The 19876-nt window shown below is 40.5% G+C and overlaps 1 protein-coding gene across 1 annotated transcript in view; it reads left to right on the top strand.

The window, feature by feature from the left end:
* Positions 1-19876, top strand: part of C7 (complement C7) — a 46416-nt gene that overhangs the window by 24563 nt on the left and 1977 nt on the right. Inside the window, exons 11-17 of the mRNA XM_072958745.1 lie at positions 2359-2587; positions 4613-4784; positions 6833-6920; positions 9154-9286; positions 12529-12720; positions 16324-16414; positions 18691-18875. Coding sequence (XP_072814846.1) covers positions 2359-2587; positions 4613-4784; positions 6833-6920; positions 9154-9286; positions 12529-12720; positions 16324-16414; positions 18691-18875 — 1090 coding nt within the window. The remainder of the gene's footprint in view (positions 1-2358; positions 2588-4612; positions 4785-6832; positions 6921-9153; positions 9287-12528; positions 12721-16323; positions 16415-18690; positions 18876-19876) is intronic.

Raw genomic sequence — 19876 nt, 5'->3', positions numbered from 1 at the left:
AATTTTAGAATGTTTTATTGGTACAATTAGTTCTTTTATAGCACAACATATGTGTTCCTAAAAACCAGAGAGCTAAGAAAAATTGCACAATGAATACCACAGAGCTTACGGGAAAAATGTAGTTAGGAACACAACAGTCAAAAACTTGTTCTGTGACACTCATTAAAAAAAAAAAAAGAGGCACCTGACTGTACTTCAATTAAAAAAAAGAATTGGGGGGATCATATCACAATAAAGGTGTTAGAAAAGGCACCAATAAAAACAGTAGCAGTTTTATGTATGTTAAGTTGTTCAGAAATGCATATACTACAATAAATGTGGCACATTACCTAGAAAAAGAACTGAAGCTTGTGAATTATTGTAAAGTAGTAGGAGGAGAGGTATCAGAAATGACAGGCGGTTGTAAAACCATTCGTACATGGGTGTAATTTACAATACAGGCAGCGAGCTAGGTGGATTTTTGAGGTGTGTGCATATGTGCGCGCGTTTTGTGTATCCCTCTGCAGCTTGGTTCAGTTGTATGCAGTTTTCTGTGTTCATCTGGTGTTCTTTGTGGACAAAACTGTACATAAAACCCCACAAAGTTTGTGATATGCTTATTTTATTCCCTAATATATCAATCTAAATGGAACAAACTCACAGTTTCAAAACAAATGATAGAGCAGAAGTGATTCTTTGACTTACTGTCTGCCATGGAATTGTGAATGAAAAATACTGCAAACCATATGTGTAAACAAAGAACACTGAATCCATCAAGTCATCAGCGGCTGCTGCCACCCCTCAGGGAAGACAAGCCTGCAGCCAGGCCTCTGCAGCCACTCACAACGGTGCACCCTGAGGGGACTTAGAATAAGAAAGAGCAGGATACTGGCCCTAGATAGCTAAGTGCTTGTCAAAGGAATGAATTCAATGAGCCCAAATGTTTGCTTCCTCCTATACATAGAAAAGCACTAAATTCTTTAACTTGAGATGCCTTGTTTTCTTCAGTTAACAAGTAATCTTGTAATGTTCCAACTACCTGGTCTTTGTTGTATAGCTCCTTTGTATCCTGGCTCCTCCCCTATCTCTTTGGAGCAGTCCCTCAGAGCAATCTGAGAGGCTGTCATCTCAGGCTCGAAGGGGTTCGAGTCCTCAGAAATGTTTGCCAAATAAAACATAATTCTGAACTTTTAGGCTGTGCATTTATTTCAGTCGACAGAAGTCAGGCAATGTTCCAGATGACACTTGCTTTTTGAGATTAAGAAACTTGGACACACTTATAAATACAAAAATCACGATAGCTCCTCAAGGACCGTCCTAACAATATACTAAACACATTTGCCTCCCAGTAAGGGTGAACGTGGGAGGGGGTTTTTCCTGGGAAGTCTTATCTTAGCGTGTCATCCATTAATATTCAAAGTGACCTATTTTTCATTGTATCTCATACAAATCTTCAAAAATCCTAAACTGTTGAGAAACATGTTCTTTTCCATTCTCAACTATGCGCTTTCCAGCAGAGGACTGTAACTATCATAGCAGTGCTGGCTTACTAGCTGGACAAGAAAGGGACGGAGAAAGAAGAGACATTTTGCAGGTGGATGACCTCACAAGGCCCTTCAGTTCAGAAGAGCTTGGGCAGAGACAGAGGGCAATGGTGTGCTCCAGCCAGCTCCTACGGACTGTCTCTCCAGCCAGTGGTGCACATCTCTTCCCAACTTCATGCTCGGTGTTAGCATGGTGCTAGTCTGAAGCTGAGCCCGAAACTGGCTAGAGTGAGAGTAGTTACACCCAGGAATTGGAAAAGGCTACAAATCAGAGCCTTTTGGTTCCTGGGAAAGCAAATTGTTAGAGCTTAGCCAGCACATCTCTGGACTAGAAGTTAATCTTCATCAGACCTGTCCAACACGGAGCAATAACGCCTACCTGTTTTCAGTTTCTTCAGGGAGAAAGAGTCGTAGCGTCCACTGGAGAGACATGTTAAGTATCTCAGAGTCAAGATATTTAATCTTAAGTTCAATTGCTCTTGCTTCTTCACTGTAATTTAAGTGCATTTCCTTTTCTTTTGTCCTCTGCAGGGGTGGAAATGTATTCTCCTGCAAATAATCTTTCAATAATGAAAATGAATGTCCTGTTGGTTTTTTAAAATTTTAATGATCCACACAAGATACCAAAAAAAAAAAAATTCCTTCCCTGTATGGTCTTAATTTACCCTAGATTTATCTAGTAAAGAAAGTGAATTGCTTTCTCTTTTTTATTTGAACAAGAAATAATTGAAATTAATGTAAGAGTGGCTTTCTTTAAATGAGGATTGAGTCAAAATGCTGAACGTATTCTCGCCTAAAACCCTGATTACTGACCGTGATGTCTTTATCTGTGTAGCTGACACCTTTATACGAGCTGGTAAAGGAAGTACCCTGTGCCTCTGTGAAAAGGCTATACCTGAAACGGGCCATGGAGGAGTATCTGGATGAATTTGACCCCTGCCATTGCCGGCCTTGTCAAAACGGTGGCATAGCCACTGTGGAGGGGACCCAGTGTCAGTGCCACTGCAAACCATACACATTTGGTGTGGCGTGTGAGCACGGAGCCCTCGCAGGGAATCACGCAGGTCAGTGTACTGCATTTCCTCTGGTTATGCTGGACACATTGAAAAGGGCACCTGAGATTGTGCTTCTTTGTGTATGAAGAGGTGGAATATCATCAGGCTTTGAATTTAGTATCACCTTCCCTACACCACCTCTGGATCATAGCTACTGGGGTCAGGGCGATTTGCTGTCTATTTTCCCATCTGAACTAACAGACCCACCATGCCTTCTACTCTTCACTCTCCCTTAGAATAGATTTATGCCTAAAGGACCTCCATCCTTCCCTAGTCATCTTTTTAAGGTTTTGTCATAACTTAGGTTTACGGAGCTTGTGTTAGCAGTCACTAACCTTTCTGGTGGCAAGCTCTTGGTAGCACCTCTATTTCTATTTTGTATTATGTCCCATCAACCAACCGTTCACAAGTATTTGTTGAATGACGGCTGTGTGCTCAAACAGTGCACTTGGTGCTTTAAGTACTTATCATGTGAAGTTGACTTTATGAGTAGGCAAAGTAGGGGATGATTTATGTATATTTATTTTTATATTTATTGATACGTCTCTCTCCTCTAGAAAGCTCATTTATTAAGGTCAAGACTGATTCCTTTATTTCCAGAGCCTGGCATAGGGCTTGATTCATAGAAGTCAATAAATGTTTGATAAATGAATAAGTACATGATTAAACTATGGTTGCCTATAGACAAGCAGAAAGGCATCCCTGCCTCCAAATATCTCCCCAAGTGGCCTGTACTGGTAAATTGAAATGCCACCACTCTGCTTAATTCCTTTGTGGTTTGGATTTACAGCTCTTTGATAAAAGCGAAGCTCCCCCTGCTGGTAAGGAATGGAGTAGCACTCATAATACATCAAACGCTGTTATTAAGTACTATTAATATTCATAGGGGACTACTTTATTAACTCAGTTTCTAATTGCAGAAGAAAGGCTAAGGAAGATCATGGGAAAACATTACATACATTATTTTTATTTTGCTGTGTGTGATACTGAGGAATGGGCGTGGAGGGAATGGGGGGAAGAGGGATGTAGGTCACACAGCCGAAAGAGCTAAGGAGCCGTAAACACAGCCGTCTATTATCAGGAAATAATGCTCTGGGGAAATGGTTTCTGAGATAAGTTTCTAACTAGGAATGCAAAGCTCTTAGAATATGCTGCAAGTTCTCTCTTGCCTCCTCCAAGGAATATGATGGGTAAAATATTCAAAGAAACAACTGTGTTCATCATGAATCAGCCCTGAGGAGGAAGTTGGCCAGGGTGGTTTGAAGAGGTGTCTGTAGATTGGAGAAGGATGCTGACAGGAGGTAGAAGCATGTCTCCTGCTTACACATTTCCTCACTTTGTGCAGCATCAGCCCTGGGGTTGACAGCCTGGAGTACCCAATAGATTATGTTCTTCTCATGCCCAATGACTGCTTTACCAATAGGAACTTATTTGTCTTATCGAGAGGCAGTGGGTAATGAGAAGAGCCTGGACTCAGCCGTAAGACTGAGTCGTGGTCTGGATGTGGCCGTCCAGCACTGGGCATTTAACCACTTTGTCTTAGATTCCATGCCTTTCTGAAGAGAATGTTAACAGATCTCTTGCCCACCTCCATTCATTTTTTTTTTTTGGTAGGGGGGAGGAGGAGGTAATTAGGTTTGTTTGTTTGTTTTAGTGGAGGTGCTGGGGATTGAACCCAGGATCTTGTGCATACTAAGCACACACGCACTCACTCTACCACTGAGCTACATCCTCCCCCCAATTCTTGTGAGAAGTAAATGAATGAAAAAATGCATGTGAAAGTGCTTTGATTGTAAAATAATAAACAAATTTAAGATATTACTGCAAGAAGTTCATTAATCCTGCCTTGCTATTGACGATCCTAGTCGGTGTGCAGAGACATTCTGGCCATTGTAGAAGACCTCAGTGAACAGAGGGATGGTAATAAACCCCAGATGGTCCCCTCCACCAGCAACCACATGGGCAGGAAGCTTAGCACTAAGCTCTGAAATCTTCCTCTCCTTACTTTCTGAACAACCTCTCCCTTATTCACAGGAGGAGTTGACGGAGGTTGGAGTTGCTGGTCCTCTTGGGGCCCCTGTGTTCAGGGGAAGAAAACAAGGCGCCGAGAATGCAATAACCCACCTCCCAGTAGGGGAGGGAAATCCTGTATTGGAGAAACATCAGAAAGCAGGCAATGCGAAGATGAGGAGCTGGAGCATTTTCGGTAATTGAGACGAGACCTCCTGGCAGCTACATCAAACACAGTGCCCTCTGCAGTAAGCTTGGAGTACACACCTGCTGCCATTGAAAGATTTAAACCTTAATCATGGTTTTATTAGTGAGTACTTTGCCCTTAGCACTGGGTTCAGTTACAGGGGACGGACATGCCGCAGCCAGTTTGCACTTGTGTGCTTCCAGTTTTCCTGATGTGGGTGTTAACAAAAGGCTGGGGAACTGGGGGGGCCTTCTGGCTTAGTGGATGTGAGCAGCAGCTTTGGCATCAAGCAGATCTGCCACTTACTTACTTCGTGACCTTGGGCAAGTTACTTGCCACACCTCAAAAATAAGGATAAAAATGGTAGACAGAATGATGATAGGATATTGTCTGAGGTTAAGAGTATAAGATGGTTAGTACAGTGCCTGGCACGTAGCAGGCGTTCAGTTGTGGTTGTGTGACTTCAGACACACCATTCCCTCTTATTTATTTATTTTGGACTAAGCATAAAGTACAAATTTGAGAGGCTAACATCTTCACTGCTTAGCCCAGCTGGCTGACACCACCTTCCCATTCATCAGGATCTTGTAAGAGCTATCTTCAAAAATGCTTAATTGCTGAACCATACCCCTGAGTAAGAGTTCTTAATCCACACCCCACTGTCTTACGTTGTCCTTGTAACCCTCTCTGATTTAGGGGTTGTCACAAACTCTGGGAAGATAATTTGAAGGTCATGTGAGTTGAAGAGAGATGTAAGATGTTGGGTGTCTGGTCTAGGGAGGTGGGATGCCTTATTCCTAGGTCTTTGGTGCCTCTTAATCCAACAATAAACAGTATCTCTCTCCCTCTCTCTTTTTTGCAATTCATGTAGTGTGATTTTATTGATAGGCTGTTTTGTTTTTAATAATTCTTTTCTTTTAATATGTTTATTGTTTTCTTTCCGATTAATAGGGTTCTTTTTAAATTCTTATTTTTTATTGAAATGTAGTTGATTTATAATGTTAGTTTCAGGTGTTTAGCAAAGTGATTCAGTTATACATATACAGACATACATATATACGTATATATGTATACATACATATATAAATACATGTATTTTCCGATTTTTTTCAATTACAGCTCATTATAAGAAATTGAATAAACTGTTTCTTAACTGAGGAAGCTGGCAAACATGAGATTATGGTGGGTGGAGAATGCTGCCTTCAGGGACGAATCTGTTGGAAGATGAGGGTCCCTGAGGAGACCTCTGCCCATGTGGACATATTTCCTTTTCCTTTAGACATAAAGCTGGAAGGAGAAGGACAGGAGCATCCTAAGGAAAGCATTGAACCAATTCTCATCCTTCTTGGTGTTCCAAAGAGAGGAAATATCCACTTCTCCCTTAGTACAAAAAGGACAATTACGCTTAATACTTCACATTTCTGAGTTTCCTCAGTGTGTCAAGAATAGGAGGAACCCAGCTCAGAAGAAGGCAACAGTCACAGGCTATTTGTAATTCTCTCCCTCAGATTTCGAGTTTCTGGAGTAGAGATACTGCTGGTGGTACACTGACCTCAGAGGGACTATTGAAAACCACTGTTTAACGAAGGAAGTCATCTCTGTGACTATTGTGAGCGCCCCCAGGGACTGCCGTGTGAGAGGCAGAAAGAGCGTGATTTTAGGAGCCTAACTGACTAGATGTGAATCCAGCCCTGATAGTTTTTACTCTGTAACCTCAGGCTAGTTATTGAAACTTTCCAAGCCTTTCTCCACATACCTCACAGTGTACTGTGAGTGTGAACTGAGCACATTAGTAGACCGACTGCCACGGAGCCTAGCATACAGTGAGCGCTCGGTCAAAAGTAGTTATCATTTTGTTACCTCTCTTGCAGGATCACGATCTCAACCCAGGGTGTGATCAGATATTTGGTTCTGAGAATGACAAAAATAGCACATTAATGTACTTACATGAATGGAGTCCTTTCAGAGGCAAATGAAAAGGTCACTGTGGTGTAAAATGTTTATTAAAGTGTGCAAATCCATCACGTTAATTATGTTTCGTTTCTTTTTCCTTTCAGATTGCTTGAACCACATTGTTTTCCTTTGTCCTTGGTTCCAACAGAATTCTGTCCATCACCTCCTGCCTTGAAAGATGGATTTGTTCAAGTTGGTTATAAAAGACATTTTTTTTCCCTTTGCATACACTCTTTGCTCCAAGATCTAGCTCTCTACTGATGTCATAATCTATTTCCTTGTTCCACGATGAAATGGTGCTAAAAACATTTTATGTGTGCATCTTAGTTTTAGTGGTAAGGGTTTTAGTCTGTGACTTTTCCTCTTTGGCTCGAGGTGATTAGAATTCTGCAGAACGCAGTACATCTCCTGTGGTAAGGGAAATCAATATCATCACCCAATGAATTAGAAATGTTATCATGCCAGAGGGCTGCTAAACTATTCCCATCCTGAACACTAAAATAAGAATCTAGAAGCAAGTTCTTCATAGAGAATGTTCCCTATTCTTTCCACTGAAAGAAACCTTTTTAAATTTTTCATAAATATGGGAGTTGGGTGAAGCATTAGGTTTATTCCAGGAGCCAGTAAGACTCTCAGTCCGTGTCTGGTGAGATGTGGGTCATTGTACTTTGAGCAATTTTCTTGTTCATTAAGGAACACAAGTCATCTGCCACTTGTAATTCTGGGGAATTTTCTTGTCTTTGGGGTCGTATTAATTCGTACTCTTCCCACTCCCTGTTATGATGAGGCTTTGGTTCCAAACCCCAGTAAGTCCCCTCATGGCTCACATAGGAGCTATTTTTCGTCATTCTCTTGTTGCCACCAGCCTTGCTTTCTGCAGGAAGGATTTTGCCTTTCAGATTCCAGGCCCTTGAACATATACTCAGTAAGCATTTGCTAAAGTTTCCCCAAATGTAGGTACAGTTGGGAGCTGGAAGATGTAGGGGTGTGTGTGTGTGTGTGTGTGTGTGTGTAAGGAGAGAGAGAGAGAATGAACTTAGCATCGCTAAAACTCACACTGTCCCACTACAGTCACCACAATCCAGGAACTTCCTCAAGGAAACACTCTTGTAGAATGAGGCCAAGCAAACTCATACTTCAGCAGATCATGGAGCTGCTGTCTTAAACTCCAGCGCAGGTGATGTCCTGTAAGGAGCTGAGGATTCCAAACACTGTCTCATGGACTGGCTGCATAGAGGCACCTGGGGAACTTAATAGATTGTGGCTTGCCCCTTGTTCTCCTTTTTTTCCTCCCCCTCATTCTGTGGGTTTGGGGTAGAGCCTTTTTTTTTTTTTTTTTTTTTTTTTACAATTGTTACTGGTAGTTCTGACAAAGCTGGCCAGGTTTAGACACTGCTGAGTTAGACTTTCCCATATAGAAGTCCCTATGCAAGCAGAGGAAAGGCTAGGGGCTAGAACCAAAGCAGATCAAGTATCTTTCCCTGTTTTCTTCAAACCTCAACACCACCCTGGACCTCCTGTTTCCTACCAACTCCCATGGCAGAGCCAGACTGGGCCAGGGGGAGCTAGACTGGACTGTGAGAAGAAGAAGGCACCACAGAATTTTGTCCTAATGCCTAGAGCAGAGCTGGTCCAGCTCCGCGCCCTCTCCTGGGCCAGTTTTCTTCACCAAGCCCTGAAGTCGCAGGGACCTAGAAGGATAAGGAAAGGAACCAAAAGAGACAACAAATGAGCATGAGTACTCCCCCAAGGCTCAGCCTTCAAATTCTTCCTTGCTTCACTGTGAGTCTTACCTCCTGGCATTACAGGCTAGTGACAGGTCCTTGAATCTGACCCAGCTATAGAGGCACGTCCCTTACAGGATGGGGCTGGGGAGAGTGAGGGGCGAACAACAACACTGTGCTGTGCTTCCTCTAAAAGTCATCAGTGAGGAACTTAAACTTTCATGAACACAATTATAGAATTCGAATATTTCTGCCTGTTCATAGCAGCATTTGTTGGGCAATATTGTCAATGAACAGCCCATAACATCTTACTATGAGTACTATGAAGATTTGACTGACAAGGATATTTTCAAAATATAACAGTCTTGCCTGAAAATATCAGTGAAAAAATTTACTTGGACAGTACCCACTAAAATAATTTTAATAAAATATTTAGGTCAGTGCTTGGTGTTTGGGGAGCAATCAAAAAATTCTAGTACAATGGCATTAATAACTTTATTTCAGTTAATGGTGGTACCAGTGTTGTTGGCTAGGATTCTACAGGGAAAAAGAATTTTACAATTTTCAAAATGGGTTACTTGAATGTAGGTTGCCTGATGATGAAATAAGTCATAATTTATGGGCCAAGTATATCTAAAGAAACATTTTGTTAATGCAAAATGGACATATTCTTCCTCTCTCCATCTTCTATTTCTGTTTAGGATGAAGGTGCCATGTTTCCTGTTGGGAAAGACATAGTATATACTTGCAATGAAGGATACTCTCTTGTTGGAGACCCTGTTGCCAGATGTGGAGAAAATTTACAGTGGCTGGTTGGGGAAATGCATTGTCAGAGTGAGTGGCCTTGGATATAGAATCTAACTTAAGATGAAAGATGAAAAGATAATGTGGAAGCGAATGAATCAGGATAGATAACCACTCTCCGTATGTCTCGATTTCCTTTTCCTGAAAGGCTCATACAATCCTGTCCAAGTTTCAGGAATACTTTGGAAAAAACCCTCAGATTTCTCTAGTTGATGGTGCTTCTGTTAGGTAAGGCACATTTTATGGCAATTTTAAAGTTTCTGCTGCAACTTAGAATAGGTCAGGGAGCTGAGTTCTGGCTAAGACCATCAGGACAGTCTTTAGAGTTCAATTACTGGGGATTTACCACAATCTCCTTCCTTAAATGCTTTGGATGCTTTTCTGTTCAGATGTAGGCCTCTGAGTAAGTGCTTCTGCATGTTGTTCCACCCTAACTCAATTCTCTGGCTTCCATCCCAGGTGTTACAACGTAAGATTGTTCAGCAGATGGATAGACAGAGCTACAGGGATGTATTTTTCCTGTGCCAGTTGGTCTGTGCTCTGTGAGGAAAGCCGTACTGCACATGTACATTTTTTCTCTGAGATACGTACCTGTTAGCGAAATTTCTGAATCATTAGGCTTGATAGATGCCACCAGTCTTCCAAGTGGTTGTACCAATTTGCATCCCTACCAGGATCTGAGAATTCGAGGTTGCTCTGTATTCTCACCTATACTTGATATCATCTATCTTTAAAATTTTTAGATATACTGGCGAGTGTGTAGTGATATCTTATTTTCTAATTTGTATTTTTAAATTTGTATTTCCTCTGATGACTAATGATGTTAACCCTGTATTTACTGGTCATTTGGATTTTTTTCTGTGTATGTGAAGTGGCTATCCAATTTTGGAGGCATTTTTTCTGTTGGTTTGTCTGTCTTTTTTCTTATTGATTTGTAAGGCCTTTTCTTGTTCTGTCTCTGTCTGTCTCTCTGTCTCTCTGCCTCTCTGCCCTGGAGTCCTTGAGAAGAAATTGCTGAAATAGAATATAAATATTCCCTAGCTGGGAGTAATAAAGCCAAAAGTTGGTTCTTTGAAAAGATTGCTTTCAAAGATACTCCTGCTTGAAGAACTTCTTTTCCTTTCTTGTGAACCTAGTGGTGAAAAATTGTTCCAGTTTTTGTTCATCTAAAAATATTCTTACTTTATCTTTACTTTTGAAGGATATTTTTTACAGGAATAGAAATTCTAGGTTAGCAGTTGATTTCTTTAAACCCTGTAAAGATTTTATCGCACTGCCTTCTTACTTCATTGTTTTCTGGTGAGAAGTCAGCTCTCAGGTTTACTGTTTCTCCTTTGGAAGCCATATCTTTTCTGTGTGGCTGCTTTTGTCAATTTGTTGTTTGTCTTTGTTTTTCAGAAGCAGCTCTACTCTGGTGTGCCTAGAGGTGATTTTTTTGGTCTTTATCATAGTTGATAGTCAAGGCACTCTTGACCCTGTGCTTTAATGTCTTTTGTCAAATTTAGAAAATTCTTGACCTTTGTCCTCAAATATTGCTGTCTCATTCTTGCTCACTTCTCCTCATGAGACACAAATGATACATTTTTAGAACAGATAAACATGTACATACGTATGTATACATATATATCTTTGTTTTTCTCTCTCTGTTTCGTTCTAAATATTTTCTGTTGATCTACTTCCCATTTATTAATTCTCTGAATAATTGAGCTTACTCTGCTTTCAGGAACTCTACTGAGTTCTTAATTTCACTTTCCCAGTTCTAGCTATCCCATTTGTCTACTTTTCTATACTTTCTAGCTCTCTGTTGCAATTCTCCATCTTGTCATTTATTTTTTTTCCCAACATATTAATCATAGTTATTTCATGGTCCATGACTGTTAATCCCATTGTTTGGATCTGCTATAGGTCTGTTTCTGTCGTATTTTTGAATGTTATATGAGTTTTGATTGAATTACAGACTTCACATGTAAAAAAATTAAAGAAATAATTTGAGACTTTAGATGATGGTAAAGATGTTGGTTTGCTTCTGGCAAGTGATGTGGCTGACCTAAGTCCAGTTCCCCTTTACCCTCGGCTGTCACCGTTAAGGATTCTAATGGAAAGTATGGGATTTCTACTGAGGCCTCCCCTTTGAAGAGGACTGGACTCTAATTTTGATCTCCCAGCCCTGTGAGACTGCTAACAACTGTATCCAGCTATTTAGCCTCTGAGCTGCAGCTTTCTCCTTAGTTTAGCTGTCTTTCAGAACATTAAAAAAAATTTTGTTTTTCAAATTTATAAATACCTCAAGGACAAAGGCATTACCAAATATTGTAATCACTACTTTAGACTTCCCTTTTCTCTGGAATCTTGGACTTCCAAACTTCCACTGCTTTGGTTTTTCTCTCATGCTGTCAGGAATATTTTTCCTTATAATTTTGTATAGCCTTTCTATTTGTCTTGGTGGGAACGAGACTGTGGAAGCAAGAAATGTGTCATGGCCAGAGATAAACAAATTTGATGATAGAATATTAGCTCTTTCAAGGCAGAATATGTGATGAGCATCTTGTGTACAACATTATTGGCACAATATTGGCACTCAATAAATGCTGATTTTGAATGAATAAATGGATTTTCTGATGAAAATGGTACAGAAATAGTACTTTATAGAATATTGTCCAAAGTCCATCAGAGAGATTGGCAAGATTTTTTTAAGCTTGAATTCTGACTTGCTTTTCATGACTATGCATATTTCTCACTTTTCTCCTTGTTTTTTCAAGTAGAAGATTTGAGCTAAGGAATGGAATGGGATAAGAAAAAATAGATATGGGAAACCAAAGAAGATTTAACATTTTTACGATTGCAAGGTTAAAGGTGGTTCTTTAAAATTTCAGGTAGTAAAATATCTAGTTGAATATATGCTAATGACATGCAAATGAACACAGCTCTTGGGAAAATTCTGGTGGGACTTCACCAGATGAGAGAAAGAAATAGCAGCTATGCAAAGTCTGGTTTTAACAGTAGGCTGGACTTAAGGCTTATTCAATTTGAATTGTCACATTGCCTTGAGGGCAGAGGTGAGAGGATGGGGACTGTATTGGTCTTCAGTTGTTCATGTCATTACCTGCCAGGCACGCTGGGACTTGTCTTCAGGGTGAACTCACCTCTTCCTCCTTGTCTGCTCATTTGAAGAAGCAGAACAAGTGTATCAGCACCATTCGAGACTGTCAATTTTTTAAAAAGATGGTTTAGAAAAGCAATGACCCTTGTATTCTGCTCTCCGTTCTCTTTAGAAATTGCCTGTGTTCTGCCTGTGCTGATGGATGGCATGCAGAGTCATCCCCACAAAGCTTTCTACACAGTCGGCGAGAAGGTGACCTTTTCCTGTTCAGGTGGCATGTCCTTAGAAGGTCCTTCGACGTTTCTTTGCGGATCCAGCCTTAAGTGGAGCCCTGAGATGAAGAATGTCCAGTGTGTGCAAAAAGGTGAGTGGCTCCTGATTCTGTCCAAGGATAACTGAACTCGGTGAACTTGGGCTAGTGAGAGTCCCTGTGGTGGTTCTTCAAGGCATCGAACCACCATAACTGTGGGTCATTCCCTCCCTCCCTGCCTCCCTACAAGAAGGAGGTCAGTTCATAGACCGGGTAACAGAGTTTTTTCATGTGGCACAGGCAGACTCACAGAATTCCAGGAAAGGCAAGACTAGCCCTGGTGATTCTGTAATTTTAACATATATCCTTCATATCAAAAATTAGCTTTAAATCTATTAGGATGCCAAGAAAATAAAGAATTTCAAAAAGCTGATTTCTGGTTTCTGGCTTCCTCGTGACTTTTTAAATGTACTTTTATAAAGTCCAGAGTTGAGGTCAAAATTTATATAAAATTCTACATGTTTCATTTTGGGGCTCTCAGAGTTTATCAGTATTATTGAAGTTGAAAATTTAAAAGCCTTTACATTTCACACTGCAAAGCAGGAGTTATTGAAGGAAAAATATTGTAGTTTGTGAAGTTGTTCTTAATAATAGAAATCAAAATATCCAATGTTTTGAATACATGGAAAATTAAAATGTTCTTTTAAGAAGCTAAGGCAGGAAGAGACTTAGAAAGTCAAACTATTTCTTTTTAGAGATACTTAAGAGGGGGTGGATTTGTTTTCAAAATAACCTCAAACTTCTTTGCTTACATTTTTTAATAAATGGAAGAGATCAGGTTCATAGCAATTAAAAATGAAAAAAGAAAGTCACACTCACATTTTATTTTACTTATTTCTTGAGTATATGATTTTTAATTCAATGCTGAAATTGTTTTCTGTGCTGAAGATGAAGACAAGATTCCATGAGTAATAGTAGTAGGTGGATTAGATGTTCACAAATGAAAAGAGAGCAAGGTGTATGGGGCTCTCTGTGACTGATGGTGGACCTGGGCTGTGATGTTAAACAAGTCACAGACGACAGAATGGGAGGGCGGTGTGTCCACCGGAACGCCCACCATGCTGGTTCCCGCGTGCTCTTTACCTGTCAAAGACCCACATCAGAGACAACTGCTTTGTTGTCGACGTGCGCTGCAGCATAACCATGAGTTCATTGAGGATACAGTAATGGACCTTTACCAATAATGCCGACATTAAAGAGAACAATGTGCAGTCGATGACGGTGCTCTTTTCTTCCAAATGAGATTAATACTTGTTTTCCTAAAATGTCTTCTTCAATCACTTTATAGCACAATTTGGTATGAATTTTCTCAGCAGCAAATTTTATTATAGTTTTAATTAAGGATGTTTTTGAGACCTGTGTGTTTTTCAGAAGACGTGGATAACAGTAATAACTCCCCTTAAACTAAGCCCGTCACAAACAAAAAATCTGGGTCTTGTCGGCCCCCAGAGTTTTAAAATATCTGTTATGTAAGTGTTTAGTCTCTTTTTTTTTTTATTGTGGTAAAATACACAATTTTTAACCATTTTAAAATGTGCAAGACAGTGGCATTAAGGACATCCCCATTATTGTTCAACCATCAATACCGTCCATCTTCAGAACTTCTCCGTCTTCCCAAACTGAAACTCTGTACCCACTAAACACTAGTCCCTCGTTTGTCCCCATCCCCATCAGTATTCAGTCTTGATGTGAGGATATTTGATTTTAAAATAGTAAAGGTGCATACGGTAGGTGGAACCTAAGAGTTAAATTATGAAGATAACAAAGCTGTGTTCTTTTTAAATGCCAAAGTCTTTGGTTTAGGTAATTCTACAAGTGATCTTTCACCGAGAAATTATAATAACTTTTAGAAAATATTTACAATTTAAAATTCCATCCTTATGAATGATTAGCAAATAAACGAATACAAATGAAGAGTTAACTTATATGGCTTAATCATTGAACCTACATTTAGATCAAGCTTTCTCGACCCCAACGTTATTGAAATGCTTGTAATTCTTTGTTGTGGGAACCTGTCCTGTGCATTGTAAGATGTTTGGCAGTATCTGATCTCTTCTCACTAGATGCCAGTAGCATTCCACAGGAGTGACAACCAAAAATGTCTGTAGACATTGCCAAATGTCCCCTGCGGAGCAAAATTGCCCCTGGTTGAGAAGCACTGATCTAGATAATACCATTAAAATATTTTATTTTGGAATCATTCTAGATTTCAGAAAAACTGCAAGTATAGTTTCCATATACCCTTTATCCATCTTCCTGTAATATTAGCATTTCACACCCTTTGACAGTTTTGTTGGTCATAACCCAGCTGCTAATATTAATTATTACAATACTATTGCCTAAACTACAGGCCCTATTCATGTATCACCAGTTCTTCCGTCAGTGTCCTTTCATGGTCTAGGATCCAATTCAGGACACTACACTGCAATTAGGATAATACACTTTCAAAGAAAAATGTTCAAAGAATATGTACCTGCTACAGATGTTGCTAGACATAGCAGGCATACTTCGCCTTGCTAGTATTTTTTCAAGTTTATGCCTTCCTTGTTCATGAGATTTTCCTGTCATGTCTAAAGTTCTTAAGTTTTCCAAAGTAATGAATTCCATGGCTTGTGCATCCATTAAACATGTCCTTCAGATAAATGACTCCTACAGATGTAGGAAACAGGCAATTAGCTTTATAATGCACAAGTACAGGCCGCTGAATTCCATCTAATGAAGCTGGTGGGAAGGTGGAAACAGCAGGGTGTTGTAGATGGTTTGCGTTGGAATCAGGCATAGCCCAGGCCATGGCAAATTATGCTATTGTAAGTTAGACCTGTTAAAATTAGAATGATGGTTGGCTTTCTATCAGTTTGTAGAAAACATACAGTGATGGAGAGGATTTTATTAATGTAAGTTTCTCTAGACATTTACTCACTGTGGAGGGGAGACCACTTGATCATTTACATGTTAAGAGGTTATTAGAGCTGTCCTTGAGAGCTGAGAGTTCTCCACATATAGGTCAAGTTATGTTGCTGCTTTGTCCTGTTATAGGCACAGTGGGCAAAATTCAGTCCACACAGCAAATGGTTTTTAAACCCCACCTTCTTTTTTCAAACTTAATTTAATTTTTTTTATTGAAGTACAGTCAATTACAATGTGTCAGTTTCTGGTGAACAGCACAGTGTCCCAGTCATGCATATACATACATGTATTTGTTTTCATATTTTTTTTTTCCATTAGAGTAAACCCCATTGTCTTGATGAAAGGGAGCCTACTCCATTGGCCTTCAATTCAGACACAGCTGGAGTTAAACCTTGGGTTGGCCAATTTAACTAGCATGAATTTCCTAACTTTTCTGACTCTTAATTTCCTAATCTCTTAAGTGGGCATTGCTCAGAAGGATTAAACATCACCATGTATAAAAAGTGCAGGGCCAAGAGTAAATGCTGAAGAAATGGTGGCTATCATGACCAATGAAATTATTTGTAGGGTGCTTCTAGAAACACTCTATCTCTTATAAAATGCTTTGCAGCTAAAGCTTTTTTTTTTTTTTAGAAACTTGTTGCACTTCAGAATATTCCAGAGCCTGTTTCAACAATTAAAATAATACCTTGTTTGCTATGAAGAAGCTCTTCTCCCAACAACCGCATCTCTGTTATCTTTTTCTTTTAGACTCCCCTTTGGTACAGAAAGTGCCTGAATGTCAGCGCTGGGAGAAACTGCAGAATTCAAGATGTGTTTGTAAAATGCCCTATGAATGTGGGTAAGCTCTCTCTAGGCTCACCTCTGTTTTATTTTATTCAAAGTAAATGGGATGATTTCCTAAGACTGTAGTCTCTGTTAGATGGAAGGTGTTACTTACCAAGGGTTAAGGGTCCTTGCATTTTAATCTGGTCCATGTGCTGCCTGTCATTTGCCTGGGTCACCAGGGCTGATGGATTGGTGGTGTAAAGCAGTGTTCTAAGCTGGCTGGTGAGAAAGGCTGAAGGAGTGTTTGAGCACTGCTCGTTCTCTGTGTAAATGGGGCAAAATGACAAAACTGTCACCTGAGAATTTAGAGCTTGAGGAGATTAGTGCTGAAATTCCCTTGAGATGTAAACTCTTAAAGCAATAATAAAGCAGCTGCTTTTCTGATTCTTGAAATAGATTTGCGTTATAAGAACATCATCCAACTTGAAGCCCCTCCATTGTAGAAGGATATCTGAAGCAGTTACTAGATGTCAGATGCAGATGGCACAACTAAATGGGGACAAGAAGAGGTTTACTGGTGGGACTGTTTACAGAAATGTGGGGAGAGAAGAGGGCAGGGCAGTCCTCCTGGACTGGTAGGAGCTAGAGTACACAGTATATCCATGTCCAAGCCTGAAGCGGGGAGAGAGGAGCCTTGACAGCAACTGGAGACAGAGAGGGCTAGCTGAGGAGGAGTTGAGAAGGGGCTGAGTCCCTCATTTTAGGGGCCTCAGTGATCCCTCAGGGGAATACCCCCCCACACTCTCTTCCCTCCCTACAATCTCCTGCACCTCTTGCTCCCCACCCTGCTCCCTGACCATTGATCAAACACGCCTGAAACTAGAGGACAAGGAAGTCTGTTGATGTGGTCCACACATGTCAGCCTCTCAAGCAAGATGAAGAAGAGTGGAGGGTGAATCGGGAAAAGCAAATGGGAGATATCCTGTGCCACAGACTTACTGGCCATCTTTAAGGTTAAGAATAGAAACATACATTTATGAGCCAATTACTTGGCTTTCAGTTAGTATGATCATTAAAACATATATGCAAGTCCTCAAACACCTACATTGGTTAATGATGATTGCAGTGGTGTCTTGTAAGAAATCACTTTTTGTATGAAGGACAATATAACTGAATAGTATAGATGGAAATGACCAGCCCAGAATATTCTGACTGTGCTGTTTTCTTTATTAATCATTTTTCACTTTGATTCACTTTCATCCTCTTTCCAACTTCTCTGATTCATTTAGTTTATCTGCACCCTGTTGTTTATAGACATGGTACAAGTTTTCTTAACAAATACTGATAACAAGGTAGGTGACCTTGTAAGGTCTCTGCCCTTTAACCTGAGTCGTTCTATTGAAAGTTTAAATAAACAGATAAAAAAGAGGTACAAGGATTTGTTTCTATTATGTAAATGTCCAAGTAAATTTAGCTCTTGGTCAGAGAAGAAAACATTAGAGCTAGACATATACATAAGTAAATATAGATTCTGTCTGCTATTCAAAAATGCCTTGGGGGTGGGAATAGCTCAGTGATAGAGTGTATGCTTAGCATGTATGAGGTCCTGCGTTCAATCCCCAATATTTAAGAAAAAAGTGCAATTTCTTAAAAAAAAAAAGCCTTGTTGTCTAAGGTTTCACTATAGTAATGGCTTCCTTATCCATCAGCATTCAGAAATGTGGTTGTTTTAGTTAGTGACATTTCAGATAGTTGGCACTATTTTAGCACCAATGCTTAAGAAAAAAAGCAACACATTTTATGGAAATATTTCTGAACTATTTTGCAAACATAGATACTCTAAAAATGGCATTGAAAAATAGAGTTCATCTTCCCTTGAGGATTCAGTCATCACTGTGGATAATGTCGTGGACATGCACTCTCAGGGCTGCTGGGCTGGAAGGAGCTACTTTCTCCCGCAGTCAGTGGTGCCACTTGACTAAGAAGTCTCTGAGTGTTTTGATCTTTGCTGATTTTCTGTCTCCTTTGTTCTCAATCCATCAGCTGTTGCTAGCAGACGTTGCCTTCTCTTCTAATTTGCTGTATCTGATCTGTTCTAGATGAAACGAGATCGACAGTAGATATCTAGGCTTGTAAAAATTGTGAGCAAATAAAGAGCAAAATATGTTCATTCTGAAGATTGGAGGGGGTCAGGCTGGAGTAATGAAGGGGATTTGCCTTTCCGTTTCATTGTTTTGCTTTGGGTGATAACGGAGGCTCTGAGCTCAAAGCCTCCCTTTTTACTTCTCATCCTCAGCTCTGAAGAATGAAAATCTTGTTAAAAAAAGTAATTTAAAACATTTATTTCAGATCCTCCTTGGATGTATGTGCTCGAGACGAGAGAAGCAAAAGGATACTACCTCTGACCGTTTGCAAGATGCACGTTCTCCAGTGTCAGGGGAGAAATTACACCGTTACTGGTAGAGAGAGCTGTACTCTGCCTGCCTCAGCTGAGAAAGCTTGCGGAGTGTGTCCACTATGGGGGAAATGTGATGGTAAGGGGCATTTCATATTTGTAACCATAATAATGCTAAAGTCATAGTGAAGTTTTCAGAAATGCAGCTTTCTAGTTTGGCAGCAGATCAAAGCAGATCCCTGAGGATGTCAAAGGCTGAGGCTGGTCTGAGAGTGAACTGTCCTTTCCCACTGCCTTCCCTGGGGAGAGGAATGGATCAAGAACCTTCCCTGAGGGTCTGAATGTTCTCCCAAACATTATGTTCCACCTTCATGATTTTTGTTCTGTCCTGGTATTATCCATACTGTACTCATCTGAAAAAACAGACTCACACAAAAATAACAAAAAAACAGTTTTTTAAAAAAGGAAGTTTTTATCACATCCTTAACAGGAAATATCACTTGTCATAAATATTGGGTGACCATAAAAATGCATACAATGAAATGAAACGAGTTTTGGTGATACTAGTCAGATGCTGCTCAAAGTTTGGGGGATGATGCTTCTTTGTGATAAAGGTTGTTAGCAAGTGTTGGGGGATGTTGAAAGCACTCCAATGCCAAGCTGACACTTTCTCCCAGAAGTACTCAGAAGGATGTGAAGAGAAGAGAAAAAGAGGTACTGCTTTCTCAGACTGTGATTCAGTATTTGCTGGAGCTGTGTCCACGCAGCACTCACAGCCATTTTGATAACCATCACCGGCTGGTCCACCTCTCAGGGTTTGGGCTTTACTACCGAGGGGGAAGAGCGGGGTTCCTGGAGCCAAGTCCCTGCCCTCAGTTTCCCCATCTGCAAATTTGGGAGCTGGACTGTGCGATCTGCAAGGTCTCTGCCAGCTCCTCAGGCCCTCCCCCTCCCGGCTGGTCCCCGCCGGGCACCTCTTCCCTCACTCTAGAGACGATGACACGTGCCACTCCAGCCACGTCTGGGCCACTTCTGATTTGGCAGTCACCACACTCGGCTGGCTGACCTTGCTACCTTTCTTCTAGGGACACCTGGCTGGTATTCCAGCCTCACATCTTCTGCGCACACACCGCTTTCCTC

Source organism: Vicugna pacos, chromosome 3, assembly GCF_048564905.1.
Source record: "Vicugna pacos chromosome 3, VicPac4, whole genome shotgun sequence".
Lineage (NCBI taxonomy): Eukaryota > Metazoa > Chordata > Mammalia > Artiodactyla > Camelidae > Vicugna > Vicugna pacos.
Note: the sequence above shows the minus strand (reverse complement) of the source record. Positions and strands in the feature narration are given on the sequence as shown.